General features: G+C 31.4%; 1 protein-coding gene across 3 annotated transcripts in view; it reads right to left on the bottom strand.

Annotated features, from left to right (window-relative positions):
- Positions 1-1304: 1304 nt before the first annotated feature.
- The window catches only part of LOC127715520 (uncharacterized), a 248440-nt gene continuing 225481 nt past the window's right edge, over positions 1305-24263 (bottom strand). For 2 of the 3 annotated variants that reach the window (XM_052221581.1, XM_052221580.1), the window contains 8 exons: positions 11721-11879; positions 10412-10654; positions 9504-9722; positions 8497-8690; positions 7735-7945; positions 7241-7348; positions 3577-3675; positions 1305-1753 (listed from right to left, as the gene is read on the bottom strand). In XM_052221581.1, the coding sequence (XP_052077541.1) occupies positions 1469-1753; positions 3577-3675; positions 7241-7348; positions 7735-7945; positions 8497-8690; positions 9504-9722; positions 10412-10654; positions 11721-11879 (1518 nt within the window). In that variant the 3' untranslated portion in view covers positions 1305-1468. Of the gene's footprint in view, positions 1754-3576; positions 3676-7240; positions 7349-7734; positions 7946-8496; positions 8691-9503; positions 9723-10411; positions 10655-11720; positions 11880-18897; positions 19090-19522; positions 19694-24263 lie in introns of all 3 variants that reach the window. The other variant, XM_052221579.1, reaches the window with a different exon arrangement.

Genomic DNA, 24263 nt, shown 5'->3' with positions numbered 1-24263 from the left:
TTCCCTTAGGGTCCTATGTTAAACTAAGTCCCCCGCTGGCGGCCAACTTGGATAATGGATCGGCTTCAAAGTAACAACACTTGTTCAGCACCTCATAAGGAACATTCATGCCATGTTTGGTTTCATTCCATTCAGTGGTTCTCTAAAAGAAGACATTTGTAAATATTTCCCATAGGGTCCTATGTTAAACTAAGTCCCCCCAGGCGGCCATCTTGGATTATGGATCGGGTTCAAAGTAACAACACTTGGTCAGCACCTCATAAGGAACATTCATGCAATGTTTGGTTTCATTCCATTCAGTGGTTCTCTAGAAGAAGTTCAAAATGTAAAACTCTAACGTCGACGACGGACGACGGACACCAAGTGATGAGAAAAGCTCACTTGGCCCTTCGGGCCAGGTGAGCTAAAAAGAAATTTAGATCTAAAAAAATCTTTGATACTTCTTTGTATGAAAACATAAATCAAAATAAAAGTTAAAGTGGTCTTAGGCAACCAGAAATTCTATTCAGCACGGATAATTGACGATTTGAAATCATCACTTTAATGGAGTAATACAAGTGAACATTGGTTTTATCTGTCAATTTTTCTGATTTTAAGACTGGAATGCACAAGATTTATGTAACAAGTTAAAGTTGACTTTTTGGGAGGTACGCAACTCTTCGTTTAAAATCAATGACATAACAAGTAAAAAAAACAATATTATGGTAAAATTCTGTAAAGATATGTTTATAGTTCATTTGAAGACATTGATAAATACTTGTCAGTATAATCATTCTCTGATTACACTGCAAACATTTACCCCGGGCTAACTTATTTCAAATAAATCTAATATTAACTGCAATTGTCTCTTTCTAGATTTGAATATTTTAGTTTCACACGCTAAAATACAAAAAAAAATATTGACATAAGAGACGACTTTGAGTTTTCTATTGTTAGTTTTCCTTTTTTGGACAGCATTGTTCTTTTCATCCCTTCTTACGGTGTGTAAATTTCCCAAATCCTTTGCTATGCTCGTGTTTATAGTGATTTTTACATTTAAGTGAAAGTAATCTAGTACGTAAAACTGGTGGACATCATAAATGTGATCTTCAACAAAACAAATAATAAATACAGTGTAACCTGCCTAATCCGACACCTGAGTATTCCAACATCCTGCTTTAACCAACAGATCTTTTAGGTCCCAAAATATGCCTCTCTTTGCAGACAAAAACCTGAGTATTCCGACCCCTTGCTTAATCTGACATTTTTTTCTGGTCCCCCAGTATGTGGGATAACACTGGTTACACTGATAGATTAGACAGTAAGAAAAAAAACCAATTTTTTTATTAGATAAAGTTCAAGAACCTGCAACAGGATTTTTTTTATGGAAATGTGGCCACCAATGACATTACATTCTATATAATTAAATATGAGTCTACGAATAAAAACAATTTCATTCTACATGTTTAAAAATGTGTTCATATTTTTTTTATTTATCAGGTACAGCATAGCCTGGTGCCACAAGTGGTCCCTCTTTGTGTAAAAATACAGCAGGCCAAACAGTCATTCTGTATTTCTTTCCTTTCCTTCCTGAAAACCTGAATTGTTCTTTGTTGAACTTTTCACCTTTAACAGCCCATCTTATTTCCATAGGAGGTTGCTGAATACACATGTACCAGATAAGGTCTACACATTGTTCTACATAGGATATCAGTTCTTTACTTATTTTGTCTCCTTTTAAAAGTTTTTCCTTAATGTGGTTTTCAAAAATTTCCTGCCAAAAAAGCAAAAAATAATAAGTTTCATATCATTTGCTAAACACATTGTATAATATATATATATATGTCTATATATCAACAATAGACAGATGTTTTTAATCCCTCTAAGTTTTAAATATGTTCGCTACTCTTGTTTTTGACTTCTTGTCAAGATATTCAGAATCCTCTAGTTTTACAAATGTAGTACCAATGCAAATTGTGCCTGCAAGCCTCTACTTTTCTTTTTATAATTGTATTACATATACATGATATACATGTAGTTAAAAACACATTTCTCATAATCTTATTGAATCCTTGTTATTTGTTCATTTTTTGTTAAATGGGTCAAATGTTAGATGTAAGAAAGGTCTAGAGACAATCATTTCCTGCAATATTTTAATTAGGTTATATCTGAAAAACAAGGACTCGAACATTACATTTTTTTAGTTCTGTGTTTATAGGTGTAATACCACCATTCATTTTCCCCTATTAGTCTTTGTTAAATTTGCGGCTTGGTTTGGATCTTTCGAAGAAATTTTTCGCACTTTTCAAAAAATTGTGCAGAATTTATCTTTCTTTCAAATAAAGAAATATTTGGCATGAGTAAAGTTTTATCCTGTCCAGTACTATAGAAAAAATTTCACATAACATTTCATTGCATATAAGAAAATAACCATCCCTGGAAGTTAACCAATCAAATTTTCTCCTTTTATTAACCTGTGTTCAAGTTTTAGTAACCATGTAACCTCAAGTTTCCAAAATATTCTATAGAAACCCCAAATAAAAAAAATGGTGCTTTTAAATACCCAAGATATATGTTTATGACCCAGAAATGTTTTACTGCAATGAAATGTAGGATTAATTGCCTACAACTGTCAAATTCAAGGGAATATTTTTTTCAACCTATTTTCGTATGCAAGCGGATGTGACGTACTATGATTTGGTGGTATTACACCTTATATACTATAAATGTATAACAGTCTTTAAAAAAGCTTGTTATCTTTAAACAGAGGATCAAACATCCTTAGTAGCTTCAAAGAAGAAGACAACTAGGCTAAGCAATAACCCAATTGGAATCAAAAATTTATTTTAATGGGTAAGTTTTTCATTAATATTTCATCAAAAACAAATGAAGACAATTCTTAGAAAGTTTTGGTTAAAACGTGCTGAGAAGATGAATTAAAGTCTGATTTTGCTGAACTATTTGCCAACAATAGAGCAATGATTTCAATCTTTTTAACATCAAATAAGAAATGTTTGTAGAGATGGTAGAAAGCCTTTAAATTATCCAGGACACTAGCATCATCTTATGAAATTTTGTCCACAATTAAAAACAGAACAATCAATTTAACCATGGCTCCAGCTATATATAGTTTTGTAAAAGTATGAAGAAGCAAAAAACAACATTAAAACAAATTTGAAGGCCTCTTTAAGGTTTTGTGGGACTGTAACAGAAATCTTGCCACATAAAACCTCCATGACCATTTTGAAATGTTGGCAGGTATGTAAGTTTAATTTGATGTAAATCTATATTTATCTGGATTACATTGCCCTTGCCATCTCCTAGAGAATGACAGGTGAAAGGTCATCCATAAATGAACTTTAGACCAAAACTCTAATTGTAACAGAGGGAGGCATGGTATGTCCAATATGGATTACAGATTTTGTTATCGAGTGGTTGACATAAAAAGGAATGCTCCTCTCTGCTGTTTCAAATATAAAATCTTGTTTCTTTAGGACTTATACTCAGCTAGAGTAAAACTCTTATTAAAAAGGGATAAAACTCTGTTTCAGAGGAGTCTATGCCATAAAATCTTTGAAATAATTATGTCTATAATACCGTTTGCATCACTTTGACAGTAGCTGGGGCTACAAGCTTTCTGTATTCTCTGGCCATCTGCTCTGTCTTAGCTCTCATTTGCTCACTTGCTGGATATCCCTATAAAAACATTTCATCAATCAAAAGTGATCATTTTTACAGTTACAGTTATATTTAGATGCAATATAAAGTCACATTATTTATAAATAATGGAAATAGTAGTTGATGAATGTTCAAACCTCTAAAAAACAATTAAATTATACAAAAAAGGAAAAAACAACACACAAAATAAAAATCTTTGAATAAAAACTGAGCAATACTTCATGCCTGGTCGGGGTAAGCAGTAACTACTCATATCAAAATAATTCATATTGTTGTTTGATCCATTTGTCAACACCCACAGGTTATGGTGCATGTTTTTTTCATTTGTCCATTGTAACTCCAGTTAATAGATCCTTATGGACTTGTAGTCGAAGAAAGATTTATGTGTTGGGTTATTTTTCCATTTGTGTTTATGTGACAGTTTATGTTCAAAGATTTTAAGACTAAAATTTGCCCAAATTTCAAAAGCTACACTATTTTCAATAATTCCTGAGATTTATACAATCTTTTTATAGTGGCTTGATCAAATCCACATAAAACCACCACAGTTGGCAAAATTTGTTGTTTTTTGCAAAATGTGTGATAAAAGAGAGAAAAATGAATGATTAACCTGGTCAACTAATAAAGGTCTGAACAAGACCAATACTGGGTCTGGACCTGCTTCTCTGAATGAAATTGACTGAGGTTATATGTTTACTGGAGCATAACTGATCATTCCTTTTCACTCCTGGCAAGAAAACATTGATGAAATTTTTTCTTGAACAATGCATGAGTTCTATAAAATTTAAAAATATAAGCTACACTGCAGATGTAAAAAGTGTATATTATCTACAACTTACCATGATCAAGCTGCAGACAAAATATCAAAATCCTTTCGTTCAAAAGGAGCAAGAATATAACTTTGAAGAAAATTTTCTTTGTACAACATGTACAATGAGTAGAATAAATTTGCAAACTATCGCCAAACAAGAATTTAAGTGGATACATGGCAGATTGAAAAAATTTCTAGCTTGCTACAGCTCAACACTTTGTAGCTGCAGACCAAAAATTGTAAATCATTCCCTTTCATAGAAGCTGAGTAAAGTTTAAATTTTTTTTCGTTCATTTGGACGAAGAAGAGCGGTTACTTAGACCTACTGGGATGCAGGTTAGAACAAGTCATTATTATCCTTAACAATATACTTAGTAGTAAATACAGATTAATTGCATTAAATACGGTCAAAGGTAATACACCTTATCGCTATATAGTCCAATCCGAAAAAAACAGTCATTTAGACAACTTCCTGTTTGGGTCAGCAGTTAAGCAAAACAAAGGTCATCAGTAATGAGCTGAGGGAGGAAAAAAATTAGAAAGCGATCACTAGAAACTTTGATAGATTATGATCCACTTTTTCGAAACTCAAATTATAGTAAAAAAAAAATATTTTGTTTAAAGTATTTAAGATGGTTTAAACTGGTCTCATTAAAAAGTATCATGCATGATGCATTGTTTAAACAGGGTCCCAGAAGGCTTCAACTGGATGAAAAAGTTGTGTAATTTTAGAACTTACCCGGAATGGAATAAATAGCGATTAAGTGTATAGTCCTGTATCAGCCATCCGTGATGAAATTGATATCAGTGACGGATGCAAAGGCTTTATTACACCTTTAATCTGTATGTCATGTCATATAAAAAACATCTACTTGAGGCATATAATCAAGTGTATATGATATGGCTTTTTCAATATCACACATCATATCAACCCTCAACCAATATGATCCCTGGAGCAGAGTTCTTAGGATTATATTGGTATCTTGGGTTGATTCAGATGTGATATTGAACAAGAGGCTCTCAAGAGCCTGAATCGCTCACCTGTAATTTTTTGCTTAAATCTTTCATCAACGATTATTTTTGCTTTTTAATATATATTAATGAGTGGCTTAAAAATTCCATTGAGATGTTCTTTGTATCTGTCATATTTTCTTCAAAAGCAAAGAAATACATTTTTCCCCTATGTTCCATTTTAGCCATAGTGGCTATGTTTCTTGATGTTCAAGAAAATAAAATACAAAATTTAAACTAGATACTCTGAAACTCATTGAGCCCAAGCTTGGCTGAAATTGATTCAGCAGTTTCAAAGGAGAAGATTTTTCAAAGTAAGCAAACTAGATGTTTAACACCCCCCCCCACACATTCTCTATGTATATGCCTGTCCCAAGTCAGGAGCCTGTAATTCAGTAGTTGTCGTTTGTTTATGTGTTACATATTTGTTTTTCATTCATTTTTTGTACATAAATTAGGCTGTTAGTTTTCTCGTTTGAATTGTTTTACATTGTCATTTTGGGGCCTTTTATAGCTGACTGTGCAGTATGGGCTTTGCTAATTTTTGAAGACCTATAGTTGTTAATTTCTGTATCATTTGGTCACTTGTGGAGAGTTGTCTCATTGGCAATCATACCACATCTTATTTTTTATAGATGAACAAATTGTGAAAAATTGTCTTAAAGGGACAATAACTCCTTAAGGACACATTTGACAATTTTGGTCATATTAACTTGTTTGTAGATCTTACTTTGCTGAACATTTTTGCTGTTCCCAGTTTATCTTTATCATTAATAATATTCAAGATAATAACCCAAAACTGCAAAATTCCTTAAAATTACCAATTTAGTGGAAGCAACCCAACAATGGACTGTTAAGATTCGTCTGAAAATTTCATGGCTGATAGAACTTTGCCTAATGAACATTTTGACCTCTCATCAGATTTGCTCTAATTGCTTAAGTGTTTGAGATATATTAGCCAAAAACTGCATTTTACTCCTATGTTCTAATTTTAGCCATGGCGGCCATGTTTTGTGATGAAACAGACAATAAAACACAAACTTTATTCTAGATACCCTAAGGATCATTCAGCTTAAGTTTGGTTGGAATTGGTTCAGTAGTTTCAGAGGAGAAGATTTTTTAAAGTTAGAAAACATGATAAATTGTGTAAAATTGTCCTCAAAGGGCAATACTCCTTAAGGGGTCAATTGACAATTTTGGTCATATACACTTATTTGTAGATCTTACTTCGCTGAACATATTTGCTGTTTACAGTTTATCTTTATCATTAATACTATTCAAGATAATAACCAAAAACTGCAAAATTTCCTTAAAATTACCAATTTAGTGGCAGCAACCCAACAATGGGTTATTAGATTCATCTGAAAATTTCAGGGCTGATAGAACTTTACCTTATGAACACTTTTACCCCGTGTCAGATTTGCTCTAACTGCTTTGGTTTTTGAGATATAAGCCAAAAACTGCATTTTACCCCTATGTTCTATTTTTAGCCATGGCGGCCATGTTTTTTGACAAAACAGAAAATAAAACACAAACTTTATTCTAGATACCCTAAGGATCATTCAGATTAAGTTTGTTTGGAATTAGTTAAGTAGTTTCAGAGAAGATGTTTGAAATAGTTTACACCAGACGGACGACAACAGACGACGACAACGACGACGACAGACAATGAGGGATGCCAAGTGATGGCTAAAGCTAACAGTTCCTTCGGAACAGTGAGCTAAAAAGCCATAGGATTTTCTCTATTTAACAAATAATTACCTCCGACTTTGGATTATCACAAGTGGGATCTACAACTGGAGGTATCATTTCTTTAATTAGTCTCTGTATCTGGTCCTGTGATATTTCTTGACAGAAGTCATAAATAACCTGCAGAAAAGTAACAAAATAACAAATCTTTTATGCAGTATAGCAACTGATATTTGACTGTTGACATCATGATTTCAGATTGGCAGAAAAAAATCTTCGAGATTGTTGAGTGAGCAACAGCAATATTATTTTGATATGTCATAATATTATAAATTTTTGTTTGTACATTTTAGAGTATATATAGTGCTTCTTTTTGTACTGTTTTCATCGTAAGTCCTTTGATGATGACAATTATGGTCTCCTGACCCACTTTTGCTTTTAAAGTTTCCCTCTCTTGATTGTAGTTTTCAAGATTCACGTGAAGCGGGACATACAGACGGAAGGACAACAGACGCACAGTCCAAAAAAGATTATGACCTTAGGTGGGGCATAAAAATAGTACAGACCTTAACAATTTGTTGTAAAGTGTCCATTGTTCCTTCATCACTCTCGTCATCATCAATATCTTTAGGCTTCAAAGATTCATAGGCACTGGACCAAGTCTCGTCAAACAACTCCGCAAATCTCTCTCCAAGTTTCTGTGGTCTATTCTTGTCTCCAAGGTCTGTAAACCCGGGGTCTCCATCAGCCAACTGCTGACTGGCAATACCACTCAACCTATTAATCATATGTAAACTTGTGTTTTATATTGATAAAGGGAGTATTACATGGTCGAAACAAATAATGTTAAATCAAACAAGAGGTTCCCTGAGAGTTATTGTACTCTTCTTGTGAACCAAATGAAACCTTTCCACAGAATCATTTTCTCTTTGTCAAGGTATTTAAATGTTTGCAAATTCACCTGTCCCATTGTATAAATACAACAGTTTAATCAATGGAACTTTAAAATGTTTTTCTTGAAAAGTCAATCATTTCATTTACTGTAAATTATTGCGATTTTGTCATTTTGGACTTAAATGTTTGCGATATTGAGAAAAATCCTGTTAAATTCATATAAAAATTTTCAAAATGCGAGTTTAAAATTATTGCCATTATTACCCTGTCGCATTTTTCGCAATAATAAAAACATCGCAATAATTTCTGAATTTACAGTATTAGTTTAGCTTTCTAGCTTAAATCAAGGTAACTTATTTTTTCATTTGGGAAAGTCCAATTATTAAATTGCAAGCAAAAAAATTTTGGTTTGCAGTAATAGAAAAACATCCTACCTGCTAGCTAGATCTTCAATCTGATTTCTCTGGCTTGTGATGGTTTCTTTAAGCTTTAGATATTCAAACAATGGAAGCATTTTGAATTTGTCTATTGGTCTAAGTGGTTTACTCGCTGCTTTCAAAAATCTAGATTTCATCTCACTGACAATTTCTCTATATTGCCCTTGTTCTATGTCTATACCCTGTGGAATCTACAGATAGATAAAGTCAATTATAAAATGATGAATAAATAATTACTTACTGTGGATTCCTTTTTTGTGGATTTCATGGGTACAGATGAACCACAAAGAAGTATGTTCCATAAGGCCCCCAAAATGGCCCCTATTTCTAGTTTAAATTTCAAATTAGGATTTATTTACTTTTTAATAGCTAATACAATGACTAGAAAGGAAATATTTATTTTTGTTGAAAGATAAGGGATTTTATTCATGACTTCCCAAATAGAACTCATTTTGATCTTTTGAAATGCAATAAAATCAGATAAATTTCCATTGACAACAAAAATCTTTTAAAATGTTTATATGAAAAACTTACATATCTGACTTGCCTGCACTCCATATTTCCTGGGCCCTTCATTTAGTTCAAATCTGAACGATTTTGTCAAATTTCAAAAAAAATCTTTATTTTTGATTTAAGTTCGGGCATATAAATGTTGAAGATATGCAGCCCAACCCTATATTTTGACCTTTGAAAAAAATAGTAGTGCATATGAACTTTCTATTCTAGGATATGAACTTTCTATTCTAGGATATGAACTTTCTATTCTAAGATATGAACTTTCTATTCTAGGATATGAACTTTCTATTCTAGGATATAATTTTTTGAAAAACGTGGAAGTAAAAGTGGCACAGTTTTAGCTGTAAAGGGAGTTCCTATGGGAAATTGCATTTTCTATATTGACAGAAGTGCAACCTGTAGACAATTTTTAACCTCTATCAAAATGTATTTTAGTTTTTTATGCAACTGGGTTGCTGTCTCATCTGTAAAGTGAAATAACAACTTACGGTTGCCATCATTTTTTGTGAAACCATATGCTGCTCCAATACAGTGAGTTTATGATATTCTTCTGCAGCTTTAGCAGCAGCTTTTTTTACATTGTCGTCTTTTGAATTGTCTAGTATTGTGCATATTGCAGCATATAAAGGTCGATTTCTTGGTATACCCCTAAAATCCTTCATGGAGAAAGGTGGACATTTTATGTCATCCATTTTTACTCTTCTCAACTGTAAAAAAAAATAAAAACTATTACATCTAGAAATCATGTATTTCAGTAAGTTCATTGAAAGTAAAACAGTGTGACAGTTTTCTATCAGATTTATCAACATAAGTACAATACAGTCACTTTTCCTTATTTAATGATATCGGAAACATCCTCTTTTCCGCGATTGCTACAAACATTACAGAAAGAGACTTATCACTAGATTTGTAGAACAGCAAATTATAATAGATGCAACACACATATGTGGAAAACCGATTATTAAATTGAATTTTCTTAGTCCAAGAACAAAATCATCAGACTGGAACAAAATTCAAACTTGATCTGACGCGTCCAAGCGCAAAAAAAAAAGTGTGGAAAACTGATTTGCCTGACTGACAGATGGACAGACAGACAGACGGAGTGCAAACCTGAAGTCCTCTGGGATTTTGTGGGAGGAGGACTTATTATATCCTGAATTCCCAACCATTAACTAGCTATTCCTGAATTCCAGTGAATTAAACAGCTCAATCCAGATGTCCCAAAAAAGGTCTTTCTGCCTCTCTATAAACCTCTCTTCTGTTCATTCTGTTTTTATTTCCTCAGGCACTTTTTTGTGTTTGATATATATTTCAAATGAATTTTTGAAACTAAGGAAACTAACGTGTTATTGCCCATTTTCTATATATGCTACATTTAACTTATTTACAAACTTACAGTTCGGCGCCATTGTTTTGCCAGCAGACGATAAAAGTTGTACTCTGCCTGTGCACGTGATAATGACTTCGGGTCAAAACATTCGTGGTGTGTCCAAAGTAAGGCAAGAATATCTTGCTGGGAATCGTCTCCTTCTTTCTCCTCGTCTGAAGCCTCACCATCTGGATGAGGAAATCCAATGTCAGCAAAACGATGCATGTGATGGTGTGCTCGCCAAATGTGCTCGGAAATTCTTTCAACATTCTGTAATGGAGTGAAATATTTATTCATTTCAAATTGGTTCTTCTTTCATAAAGAAATAAATTGATTTCAAAATGGTTTTAAACAATGCTGTATTAAATTTCATACGTCAGATTTTTGTGTTTTCTGTTTCATTTATTCTTATCTTGTTTATACTTATAGGGATTTAGGGCCTGTTATCAGCAAATGCCAGATACAAGCTCCTTGCAGCTTTTAGCTGCGTTAATTGTTCTTAAAATATTTTTTAACGACACTACAGGGATAAAAGCGGAGGAATCTGGCATAATTCCAAAACAAGAGAAGTGAACATCCTTAAGTGGAAATCTATTAAAATCATTCCATTTGCTTTAAATAGTTCATCAATAATGAAAAACTATGCAGATGCATAGGAAAATGTCACACGATTAGACTTTTTCAACCTCCACATTGAAACAACAGCTATATAAGGAACTCTCCTATCATCATGCTGACTTTTGTTCTACAGCTCAGATGAAAGTGGTGGTCATCCACTGACAATAACTGAGGACAAATAACTGCACAATTTACACCTTTAAGAAAACATCACAAAATATAGTGGAGAGATGTCAATGAATGTTTATTAGGCAATCAGCATTCATTGATCTGGTTTATAGGTATTTAAATCTAATTAAGTTACAGTAAATGGACTATATCACAGATTTTGGTAAAATTTTGCTTACAACTTTAGCTTGTTGAACTATAACTGAAAATCAAAAAAATAATGCATTTATCTCTTTTATTTTCTGTATGGTTACCGATTAAATTCTTTCAAAATAGATGAACATTTGTGTAGAAAGCACATAAAATTGGCAAAAAATTTGTCTTAAAATCATCAAATCTCTAATTTCAAATCCATAGATTTTTCTTAAAAAATTATATTTTGTTGATACATAAATTTCTGTTTTAATGATATAAAATAATGCATTATTTTTTTTGATTTTTAAGTTACAGTTCAACGAGCAAAAGTTATAAATGTTTTTTCACCAAAATCTGTCAGTAGTTCTTGATCTTAAATATATACAAAAATATGCACAAATCCATAATATCTTACTTCTTTTGGTGTTTGTGATTGTGTGACAGGAGCACCTCCTGACTGTGGTCCAGATGTATCCATTTTTTCTACTTTTCCTTTCTCTTGATTTACTTGTAGCACAGTCTTGTTCATTGCTGCACTTTCAGCTCCAAATTTAGGACGTCCTGGACCTGATGCCTAGAAAACAAAAAATTATTCCTGGATACATTTTGATTAGGTTAAAAAAATTGTTTCTGAAATATTCTGCTCAGTCACAGAAGAGCATGATTTAACTTCCAAAATTTACCACTGAAGCAGCTAAATATAATGATATAACATAAATATGTTTAAATTTAAGATTTCCCCTTTTAAAAAATTAAAATATAATTGGTTATATGGTTAATTGATCATATCTGTAAAAATGCCATGAATAAACAATATTAAGATCTAGAATTATTTCTTTCAATATGAACAGAGCATCAAACCCCATAAACAAAATTGGATGCCAGGTTTTTCAGAAATGAACATGCAAGAATCTAACACTTTATTTACATGAAATTTAATAGCTTCTATTTACAACTGGAGGTACTAGTGAGCAAAGCTCACAAAACTATACCTATAACCCCATAGAAAGTCTGTTCCCCCTAAAAAAATATTCCCCTGAAAACTCTGTTTTAAACAATGCCATAACATCTGTTTTTGTTGTAACAAGTATATTCTTTACCCTTTATTCAGTAAGGAACAAATACTGTAATATTTGTTCCAGTGGAAATAATATAACAGAATATTTCTTCCATTTAAAATTTCAATATTATGAAGGAACTATAAGTCTATTTCATGACAAGTCCATGCTTTGATAAGGGAAACCCCAAAATAATTGAGACCAAAACCAAAATAAGAGATGCACTATGGTATTATACAGTGAAGATTTTGAGAAAATTACATCAAATTCTGATTAGGGGTTAAGGAGAAGGAATATAAACAATGATAAATGTGTATTGTGTAATGGTGCATAGTATTTGTTGAAGTAAACAGTGAAAATGAAACAAATAGGAGATGCACAATAGCATTATATGATTAAGATTGTGAGAAAGTTTCAATAAATTGTATATTTAAGAAGTTAAGTTAAGGAGGAGTTGTATTATTTAAACTTTTCAAACTGCATCTACAAACTGATCAAATGATTCACTAAATTATTACTAACATTAAAATAAGTTATTAACTGCTAAGCTCACAAGGACCTTTTTTTGTCATTATAAGTCCTTTTTGACTTCAATAAGGACTTCAAAGTTTCAACAATTCTTTTATATTAGTTTTCACAGAAGCAAATAAGAGCAAAGCAAGGAAAGTAAGTAAAACATTATCCATGTTGAGTAATGATTTTGAATGGCTATGACTGGCTCTAGATACCAATATCTTATTATTATCTGCCCATCCCCACCTGCCACCCCCCCCCCCCCCTCCCCCCCAGGTCAGGGTATAACAAAGAAATTCAGTATCTGTTCTTTTGATGTCTAAAATTATAGATTTTCCTCTAAATTACTGTCAGTGTCATAATACTGTTTTGGCGGACATCAAAATTGACCATCCTGATGTCATGTTATTCAATGTAAAATAAATGGGGAATGTGTCCATGGGACACAGATGATGCCCCACTTCCATATCATATAAAGTTGTAAAAGGGACATAAATGAAGAATGGTAAAATTGACACTACCCAAATTTGTACTTGATCTGAGTTTTGTGGTAATAAGTATTGTGTATAAGTTCATAACATTTGGTTGAGGCTAGCTTAAGTTAGAGAACAGAAACGAAAAATTCAGCAATTTTTCCATTTGTAAAGGGGCATAACTCTAGAACAGTAAAAGTGACACCACCAAAATTCAAACTTGATCTGTATTTTGTGGTAATAAGCATTGTGTATAAGTTTCATAACATTTGGTTGAGGCTAACTTAAGTTAGAGAACAGAAACGAAAAATTTAGCAATTTTTCCATTTGTAAAGGGGCATGCACTACAAAAGTCTAAAAGTCTGAAAAGACCAGTTTTTGTCTTAATTTGCATGAACTTTTACTCGACATTCTCCAAAAGTATGACTTGTGTCTTAATTTTTCTTGACAAATTCTCATTTATATTAAATTTGTATGAAATTTACTCGATATATTCTCGACATTCTGAATATGGTCTTAAAATTTCTTGACAAATTCTTGACATTTGAATACTGTCTTGAAATTTCTCGACATATTCTCGACATTCTTATTTTTTCTCAGTATGGCTTGACATATTCTGAACATTTTGAATCGTGTCTTAAATTTAATTGACAGTTCTGAGTTTTACAAATCATGACCAATATTCTTGATATAACTTTAATCTTTATTTCTCTTTATATGATATACTGTTGTTTCAAGTTACACTTCTTTACAACAAAAATAAAAGTTGGGCATGTAAAATAATTGAAAATTTGGGTATATAAATATTTTTACAAATGCAAATATGGCTGAAATCTAAAGTATAAAATAATTCAAATGTGGGTGTGTTGATATAAAACAATTTCAATGTGGGTTTTTAAATAATTACAAATTTTGATTCCTAAATCTTATAAATTAAATGATTCAAACCAATCATACTGTAGACAATTATTTCATTCTACATTCATAATATTCAATGTTGATATGGTAAATAATTATTATACCAAAATGTGGTTTATATAAATAGCAAATTATGATGATATACAAATCATTCATTTAACAGAAGAAAAATTAGTGTTATGTCATCTGTTGGAATATATTAAGTATTACACATGGACAGGATGTTCCCCATAAAATTAAGGTATTCCACACCCCAGAGTACACGCAACTGTCAAATAGAAGTTATTGCTTTACCTGTAATCCGCCATACAACTTATCAGTTGACCGACCATGCCACTACAATTTATAAAGTTTGTTGATAGATGAAAATGTAAATCATCATTTTGATGAAAAAAAATTGAATTGAAATGGATTTTCTTCATCAAAATTATGAAGTTAATTATTTTAACATAAAAACAAATTGAATAATTCCCAAAGATTAAAAGAAAATTATTATCTACTCCAGGAATAATAAAAAAAAAAGTATTTATAATGGGTCCCATCAATGATTTCTATAGAAATCATCGGTCTTATGAAATGGTTCTCAAACAGACATGCATAATATAGATCTAAACATTTTTTTCTTTTCAGGAAGGAGTTATCACAAATATTTATTTTTGATAAAAAATTATAAAATTCAACACTCAAATTTGAATAAAAAATGTTTTTGGGTTGTTCTAAAAAATGAATAAGGTTTTTGAATCAAGATGGGAACAAATTCTTTGACCTAAACGAAAGCCCCCCCCCCCCTCTTTTTTTAGCCACACAAACCCAAAAGATGAATTGTGGGGTCCAAAAGAGATACAAGACACCTATTTCAGTAAAGCAAATTTGACTGGCAGTTTTGCGACTGGCAAAAATCTAAATGCTGTTTGTCAATACCTTTGACTTATATTCCAAGTGAAAACAATTACTTAAATGTTTAATAAAAATAAATCAAAATTAAACTACATGGGGGATTATTCAGGGTATTCCAACTTAGTTGCACCAAAAGGGTATCTTACTATACCAAATTAATCCTTGATTCTTCAAAGTTTAGTTTAGCCATAATAAAAAGGAGTATACAACAGCAATAGAATGTCATAAACAGTGCAGAATAAGTCTGTTCACATTTCAGGCGAAATTTAAACTGTTGAGATAGTGTCAAGACATATTTAAGACTGTCAAGAATGTGTCGAGACATATTCAGACATTATTTAGAATGTCAAGAATATGTCAAGACAGATCGAGACAAATTTAAGACAGTCAAGAATTGGTCGAGACTAATCCAGACTCTTATCAGATGATACAGGAAGTGTCGAGAAATTTTAAGACAATGTTCATACTGTCAAGACACTTGTCAAGAAAAATCAAGAACCTTTTTAGACAAATTCATACTATGTCAAGAATTTTTAAAAATTATTCAGACAAATTAAGAATGTCGAGTAAAAATTCATGCAAATTCAGACAAAAACTGGTCTTTTCAGACTTTTTGACTTTTGTAGTGATGACTCTAGACAGTTAAAGTGACACCACCAAAATTCAAACTTGATCTGTATTTTAAATAATAAGCATTGTGTATAAGTTTCATAACATTTGGTTAAGGCAAACTAAAGTTAGAGAACAGAAACGAAAAATTCAGCAATTTTTCCATTTGTAAAGGGGCATAACTCTAGAATGATTAAAGCGACGCCACCAAAATTCAAACTTGATCTGTGTTTTGTGGTAATAAGCATTGTGTATAGGTTTCATAACATTTGGTTGAGGCAAACTAAAGTTAGAGAACAGAAACGAAAAATTCAGCAATTTTTCCATTTGTAAAGGGGCATAACACTAGAACGGTTAAAGTGACGCCACCAAAATTCAAATTTTATCTGCATTTTGTGGTAATAAGCATTTTATATAAGTTTCATAACATTTGGTAGAGGCAAACTAAAGTTAGAGAACAGAAACCAACTTTGGGACGTATGGACGGACGTACAGACAAGGGTAAAACTTAATGCTCCACTACGGCGGGGGCATAAAAATAACTTGCATGATACAGTATATTTTTCTTACTTTCAAATTATTTGTGTATTTTTCCCTAACTTATAGATAAAAAAGCATTTGAAGACTTAATAATAATGAGATGATTGTTAAGAAAACTAGTTGTCAAAGTGGCTATAAAAAATTGACTGGTCTCATGGCACTAAAAATATAAGTCTGTATGATTTACTTTAGATAAATCTTTCATTTTTCAATGCACAATTGTAAAAGGAATTAATCCACAAAAGAAAATAATTTAAAGAACGTTCTCTTACAAAGTCAAATCCTTGTAAAGTATAGTTCATTGTGAATTTCTGATCTGTGATTTTTGATTCTATCATTTTGTTTACTTTCTAGAAATAATAAGATGTGGTATGAGTGCCAATGAGACAACTCTCCATCCAAGTCACAATGTGTAAAAAGTAAACAATTATAGGTCAAAGTAGTGCCTTCAACACGGTGCCTTGGCTCACACCAAACAGCAAGCTATAAAGGGCCCCAAAATGACTAGTGAAAAACAATTCAAACAGGAAAACCAACGGTCTAATCTATATAAAAAACAAGAAACAAGAAATACTAAAGAACCACATCAAAGTTTTAACAGGCGCCAACCTTCACCCTAACCTGAAATAGTAGTGTAACATTACAACATAGAAAGACACACTATAACCTTGGACAAAATGGCGTTAAATAAAATAACGTACACAGGTAAATTTAAATATAATAATTTTGTTGTTAGGAGTACGGAGATATTTTTTACAAAATAAATAAATTTGTTGTTCATAGTTAATGTAGTACGAGAACAGCAGTGAAAATTTATCGTCATACTAAACACTTATCAAAGGTGGTACATATTAAAAATAGTGAGACGAGATATAACACAAAATAAGTAACATTGAATAACAAAAATGCATTACAAATGGTAAAAAAGGTCAAATTAACACGAAAGTACGATTTGAGAGTACTCACAGTTACTGAAAGCTAGTTAAAAGCCAAAAACAATAAATAATAAAAAATCATGCATCAGAGACTAAAATCAACTAAAGCACATCCCAGGGATTCAGTGTTTTAACGCCATGTACAGTCAAAGAAGACAAGACAAGACTTGTGCAATGCCAAAATAAAAGTATCGACAAGCAGTAGGATAGTTTGGATTTAACCTTATAATAAATATGTATAATGTTATAAATAGCTAAGCAATCTCTATATAGAAAATGAACTTGGATGTGTAATAATACATCCAAAAAACCATTTGAAAAGAATACAAATTTAGTTATGTTTTAATTTGCTGGTGACAAAATTGATATTTGTGCCAATGTAAACAATATTCAAAGATCTTATTACAACATTAATAAGATAACCTTTACTAATAAGTTTGTTTAAAGGTTCGATGAGTTTACACGGATCACATAGTGATTTCCACTCTTTTAGTACAATATTACCGTAAAATTTAAGATGTGAAATACCGTTTTTAATAAGTTTTCTTCAGGTACAGCCAAATTTACTAATCAAATCTTTATATCTATGAAATAATTTAGTAAAAATTTTAAGTAATTTATGGTAACGAAATCCTAGACTTAATAATTTACCAGTGATGCATTGATTACGTTCGTTAAAATCTATGACATCACTACACACACGGGCATAACGAACAAGTTTGGATATATAAACACTGTATGATGGAGCCAAAGGAACATCGCCGTCTAAAAAAGGACAATTAACAATAGGGAATGAAAAACCTCTCTTTTGTTGTAAATTTTAGTATGGAGTTTCCCTTTAGAAATTGAAATGTCTAAATCATGAAAAGGACAACTACTGCTGTTTATGTTAGATTTATTTAAAGTAAGTTCCTTTGGGTAAATTTCGGTAGTATAGTTAGGGAACTCTGGAATATTTAATGAAAAAACATCATCAAGATAACAGTAGATATTCTTGAATGTGTCAACCATATGTAACAATGACGTGTCTTTACTGAGTTTGGTCATAAACTGAGATTCATAGCAATACAGGAATAAATTTGCTATTAAAGCAGCACAATTAGTGCCCATAGGAATATCTACTACATGTCGATATACTTTAACGCCGAAACGCACATATATGTTGCCCAGGAGAAAATTTAAAGATTCAATCATGTCTTCACATTTCCAGTAAGTGTATCTAGCATACTTTCCTTTTTCGTTAGAGTAAAAAGGCTTTAAACGAGTTACAGCAAATAAATTTGCAACGAGATTTTTCAAAAGACCATTTAATTAAATATGAAAACTATTTCTTGATAAGATTGTGTGGAAGTGTAGTGTAGAGAATAGAAAAATCATAACTGTCAACAGAATTAAAAGAACCATCAAAAGCACGAATTTTATCTAAAACCTCTAAAGATTCTGTCCATTTACCTGAATTAGCGGACAGAAATCAGTTTCACAATCTACAAAGATTACCTATTCTTAAATTAAACATCCTTAAATTATGTTGTTGTCTAAGCCATATTAGATAAAACATATAAAGTAATACAAAAGCATAGATTTCAAACATGTAGTTTAATGAGCAAGCATGATTTGGGGGAATCAAAAAGTTATAGTAGGTTAACTACCTTTCCTTGTAAAGCCTGTAATGTTCTTTCTGATTGTGTTAATACATAATAGTCCCAGCTTGCTTTTAAAGCAACTGGATTCTTGTTTAACTGATTTAGTATTGCTCTTGATAGAATAGTATCATCAGCAGTCTTTTTAAATATCTCCATGTTAAATAATTTGTCATCAGGAGTGTTTGGTAATCTTTTAAACTGCAATTAAAAACGAAGGAAGATTTTTTTATTCAAATGCACTAAGTTAATGAAATTATTAGAAACAAAAATAAACGAATTTTGCCATTACCGTCATTTAAAAACTCCATAAAAAATTTAATTATTGCAAATTTAATTTAATGATTATTTCAGGTAACATTTTGTTGACTCTCGCGTTAAATCATTACGCATGTCAAAACTATATTTTCTTTTTTGATATAATTAAGGTCCAGTAACTCCAAAACGAACGTCAAAAAATAGAATTAAAAAAAATACAAGAATTTGTATGCATATTAATAAATTACTTGATTATAAGTGAAAAAATTACAAGCTCAAGTCTACAAATTATAAGTAATTTACAGAAAATTCTGAACAGTTTGTTAATTTAACGATTTTAAAATTATAAATTCACTATGAATGAAAACAATGGTACCTGATCCTTTAATATGCCCTTCAGGTTGCTTTCGGCATTTAACAACATTACGTATTGTCTTTGGGCTTCATCACGTTCAGCTTCACTTGCAAAATTTGCAAGGTCACTGACAAATTGATATAAATTATCTCGGATGTGTTCTTTCACTGATTCTGGTATAGTAGGTATGACCTAAAATTTCAAAGTATTGCAAAATGATACTGTTCATCATATTCATGATAGTAAATTAATGTCTATATAAAAATAAGTTGATGTGGCATAGTTGCAATAAGTTGTCACCACCATACACCAAATGAAGTAGAAGTTAGCAGCTATACGTCACTGAACGACATGCAACAATGAGCAAACCCATACTGCATAGCAAGCTATAAAAGTCCCCCAAATGACAAATGTAAAGCAATTCAAACAAAAGACATACAAACTGATTTATGTACAAAACAATAATAAAAAAACTAATATGATTTATAGCAATAATTGATTGACTGATTGATTGGTGTTTATCGCCACTTTCAACACTTTTGTGCTATTTCGTGGTGGTCAGTTTTTATTGGTGGAGGAAGCCGAAGTGCCTGGAGAGAAGCACTGACCTTCTGTAAGAAAAACTGACAATCCTAGTCAATTAAGATTGGAGTCAAGTGCACCTGCCACATGCAGGATTCAAACTCACAACCTCAGTGTTGACAGGCACAACCACTGAATTACAGGCTGCTGACTAGGGACATGCACATACTGAATCTGACAGAGTTAAACAAAATTAGCATTCTAAGAACCAATGTTGAGATAAATTAAATCTTAAATTTTCCTACAAGACTAAAAAGAGACATCAATAAATTAACAATTAAAATTCAGTTAAAAAAAACACTGCACATACTTATTCTCAAGAACTAAATGGATAACAAATTTAAAAACACTAGTTTATTCATTTTTACAAGAGAAAATCATCCTTTGGTCAATAAAAAAAATATTTATCAGTTAGGGATAATATCTAGATCAATTGCTTTCAACATATTCAATAAACTGTTTCGCTGAGTGCAGCTGGATATGCCCGCAGAGCTCCAACCCTAAACAGTTGGGGCAAAAATGGACACAATATTCAAGCTTGATACAGGTCTGAATTTGGATTGTAATTAAATATTTGACATATTATAGGTTTCTGAATAAATGTAGTCAAAGAACTTGAAATTGGTTATATGAATTGAATTTATATTCAATTAAAGATTTCTTGCTGTTGTGCAATACACTGTGCTGTTGCGCAATACTTAGTAAATCTGTTGTCAGACTATAAACAAATAAAGTTCAATTTCTTCTCAATGTCATATTTGAAATTTATGAAAATCAATAGGGAGATTACATCAATAGCTATAAATAATTCAACAAAGTTTCATGAGAACTGCTGAAAGCATTTTTGAGTTATTGTCCAAAAACTGGAAAATCCCCCCTTTTTTAATGAATAAAACCCCATAACTCAGAAATGTAAAATCTAAAATTTTTATAAAATTCTAAAGGGAGCTTACATCAACAGATATAAACAATTCACCAAAGTTTCATGAGAACTGCTGAAAGCATTTTTTAGTTATTGTCCGAAAACTGGAAAATCCCCCTTTTTTTATGAATAAAACCCTGTAACTCGGAAACGTTAAATCTAAAAAAGGGAGCTCATATCAATAGATAAAAACAATTCACCAAAATTTCTTGCAAGTTGGTGAAAGCATTCTTGAGTTATTGTCGGAAAACTGGAAAATCCCCCCTTTTTTAATAAATAAAACCCCAAAACTCGGCAACGGTAAATCTGAATTATATAAAAAACGAAAGGGAGCTCACATCAATAGATATAAACAATTCACCCAAGTTTCATGCATATTGGTTAAAACTTTTTGAGTTAATGTCCGACATGTTGACGACGGACGGACGGACAGACGGACGGACAGATGGACAACGGTATACCATAATACGTCCCGTAAACGGATGTATAATAAAAAGGAGTAAGTTCTCTCAAAATGGCATAAAATTAAGTTGAAATAATATATACCCAGTTTAATTACAGTATCTGCCCTTCAATTGAAAACATTAGTTCAAAATTTAGCTCCCCTGGCAAGATCACCGCTCCTCTACTCACAAATTAATTAATATCTAAATTGCACTTGACATGAATGGGTTGATTTTTTATCGCAGCAACTAAATATATATTTTGTTATCACATTTTTGCCAGATATCCTTATGCAAGGCCTAACATTTGTCTTAGTAATACCACTCAGGCCAAATAAAAAAAGGAAATGAATCAGTCCTCAGTCAACTTTACTGATTTGTAAGGAAATATGTATTTAGAAAGTTTCAACAAAAATTCAAAACCACCTTACTTTGATCCCTAAGTGTTAGTTAATTCTAAAAAAAATGAATGCTACAAATGCAACAATTAAACATGTTAAATACCAAAATTGGATAATTTTCTATATCTCCGATGATGTTTTAAATGTACTGAGAATTAGAGAAAACAAATTTATTTGCAGAGGAAGAAGTGTATAATAAAGATAAACAAGAGGCTCTCAAGAGCCTGAATTACTCACCTGTAATTTTTTGCTTAAATCTTTCATCTATGATTATTTTTGCTTTTCAATATATATTTTTTTTTTTTTTAATTTTTATTATTTTCCAGAATTACAACAAATACAACACATCAAACATACACACGATAATATTAGCAATACATTTGAATATCTATTTATTTATGACAATAAACATTGTCGAAAATTCAGTTTTATATAGAAAAGAGAACATAAATACGGAAGAAAAGATAATTTGTGTTAAATGTTTATGTACCACTGTGTGGCACATGAGAAGGCTAAAGTATTTTATGAAAAAGGAAGAAGTTAAAATATCCTGTAAGATTTTCAGTACATAATAAGTTGTGCTATTAGATACAATAATATATTATGTTAGTTTTGGCAATAATTATCTGTAAATAATAAATGACAAATTGAATTATAAAAATAATTCTTTAAATGCATTCCACATGGTATCAAAGTGCTCTTGTCTCTTATTTTTGACTGCCATTATTTTTTCTAAATTGTACATATATTATAGCTTTTCAATATATATTAATGAATGGCTTAAAACTTCCATTGAAATGTTCTTTGTATCTGTCATATTTTCTTCAAAATCAAAGAAATGCATTTTACCCCTATGTTTCATTTTAGCCGTAGTGGCTATGTTTCTTGACATACAAGAAAATAAAATACAAAATTTATACTAGATACTCTGAAACTCATTCAGCCCAAATTTGGCTGAAATTGATTCAGCAGTTTCAAGGGAGAAGATTTTTTAAAGTAAGCAAACTAAATGAACAAATTATGAAAAATTGATTCTAAAGGGCAATAACTCCTTAAGGGGAAAATTGACAATTTTGGTCATACAAAACTTATTTGTAGATCTTACTTTGCTGAACTTTTTTGCTGTTTACAGTTTATCTTTATCATTAATAATATTCAAGATAATAACCAAAATCTGCAAAATTTCCTTAAAATTACCAATTAAGTGGCAGTAATCCAACAATGGGTTGTTAGATTCATCTGAAAATTTCAGGGCCAACACAGCTTGGCCTTATAAACATTTTTATATCTCATCAGATTAGCTCTAAATGCTTTGGTTTTTGAGATAAAAGCCAAAAATTGCATTTTACCCCTACGTTCTATTTTTAGCCATGGCGGCCATGTTTTTTTACAAAACAGAAAATAAAACACAAACTTTATTCTAGATACCCTTAGAATCATTCAGCTTAAGTTTGGTTGGAATTGGTTCAGTAGTTTCAGAGAAGAAGATTTTTTAAAGTTAGAAAACATGATAAACAAAATGTGTAAAATTGTCCTTAAAGGGCAATATAACTCCTTAAGGGGTCAATTGACAATTTTGATCATATGAACTTATTTGTAGATCTTACCTTGCTGAACATTTTTGCTGTTCACAGTTTATCTTTATCATTAATAATATTCAAGATAATAACCAATAAAATGCTCCGCAGGGCGCAGCTTGATACGACCGCAGAGGTCGAACCCTGAACAGTTGGGGGAAGTATGGACACAACATTCAAGCTTGATACAGCTTTGCATTTGGATTGTGATTAAATATTTGACACAGCATAGGTTTCTAACACAGAATAAATGTGGTCTAAGAACTTAAAAAATTTTAAATTGGACATTCACCTATTATGGTCCAATATCCAAAATCTAAATACACGGTTAGATTCAGCATATCAAAGAACCCCAATAATTCAATTTTTGATGAAATCAAACAAAGTTTAATTTTGGACCCTTTTGACCTCAATGTGGACAAAGTTGATAACGGGGCCCAAAAATCAAAAATCTAAATACATGGTTAGATTCAGCATATCAAAGAACCCCATATATTCAATTTTTGTTGAAATCAAACAAAGTTTAATTTTGGACCCCGATTTGGACCAACTTGAAAACTGGGCCCATAATAAAAAATCTAAATACATGTTTAGATTCAGCATATCAAAGAACCCTAAGAATTCAATTTTTGTTAAAATCAAACTAAGTTTAATTTTGGACCCTTTGGACCTTAATGTAGACCAATTTGAAAACGGAACCAAAATTTAAGAATCTAAATACATGGTTAGATTCGGCATATCAAAGAACCCCAATAATTCAATTTTTGATGAAATCTAACAAAGTTTAATTTTGGACCCTTTGGACCTCAATGTGGACCAATTTAAAAACGGGGCCCA

This window comes from Mytilus californianus, unplaced genomic scaffold (assembly GCF_021869535.1).
Source record: "Mytilus californianus isolate M0D057914Y unplaced genomic scaffold, xbMytCali1.0.p SCAF_9, whole genome shotgun sequence".
NCBI lineage: Eukaryota > Metazoa > Mollusca > Bivalvia > Mytilida > Mytilidae > Mytilus > Mytilus californianus.
Note: the sequence above shows the minus strand (reverse complement) of the source record. Positions and strands in the feature narration are given on the sequence as shown.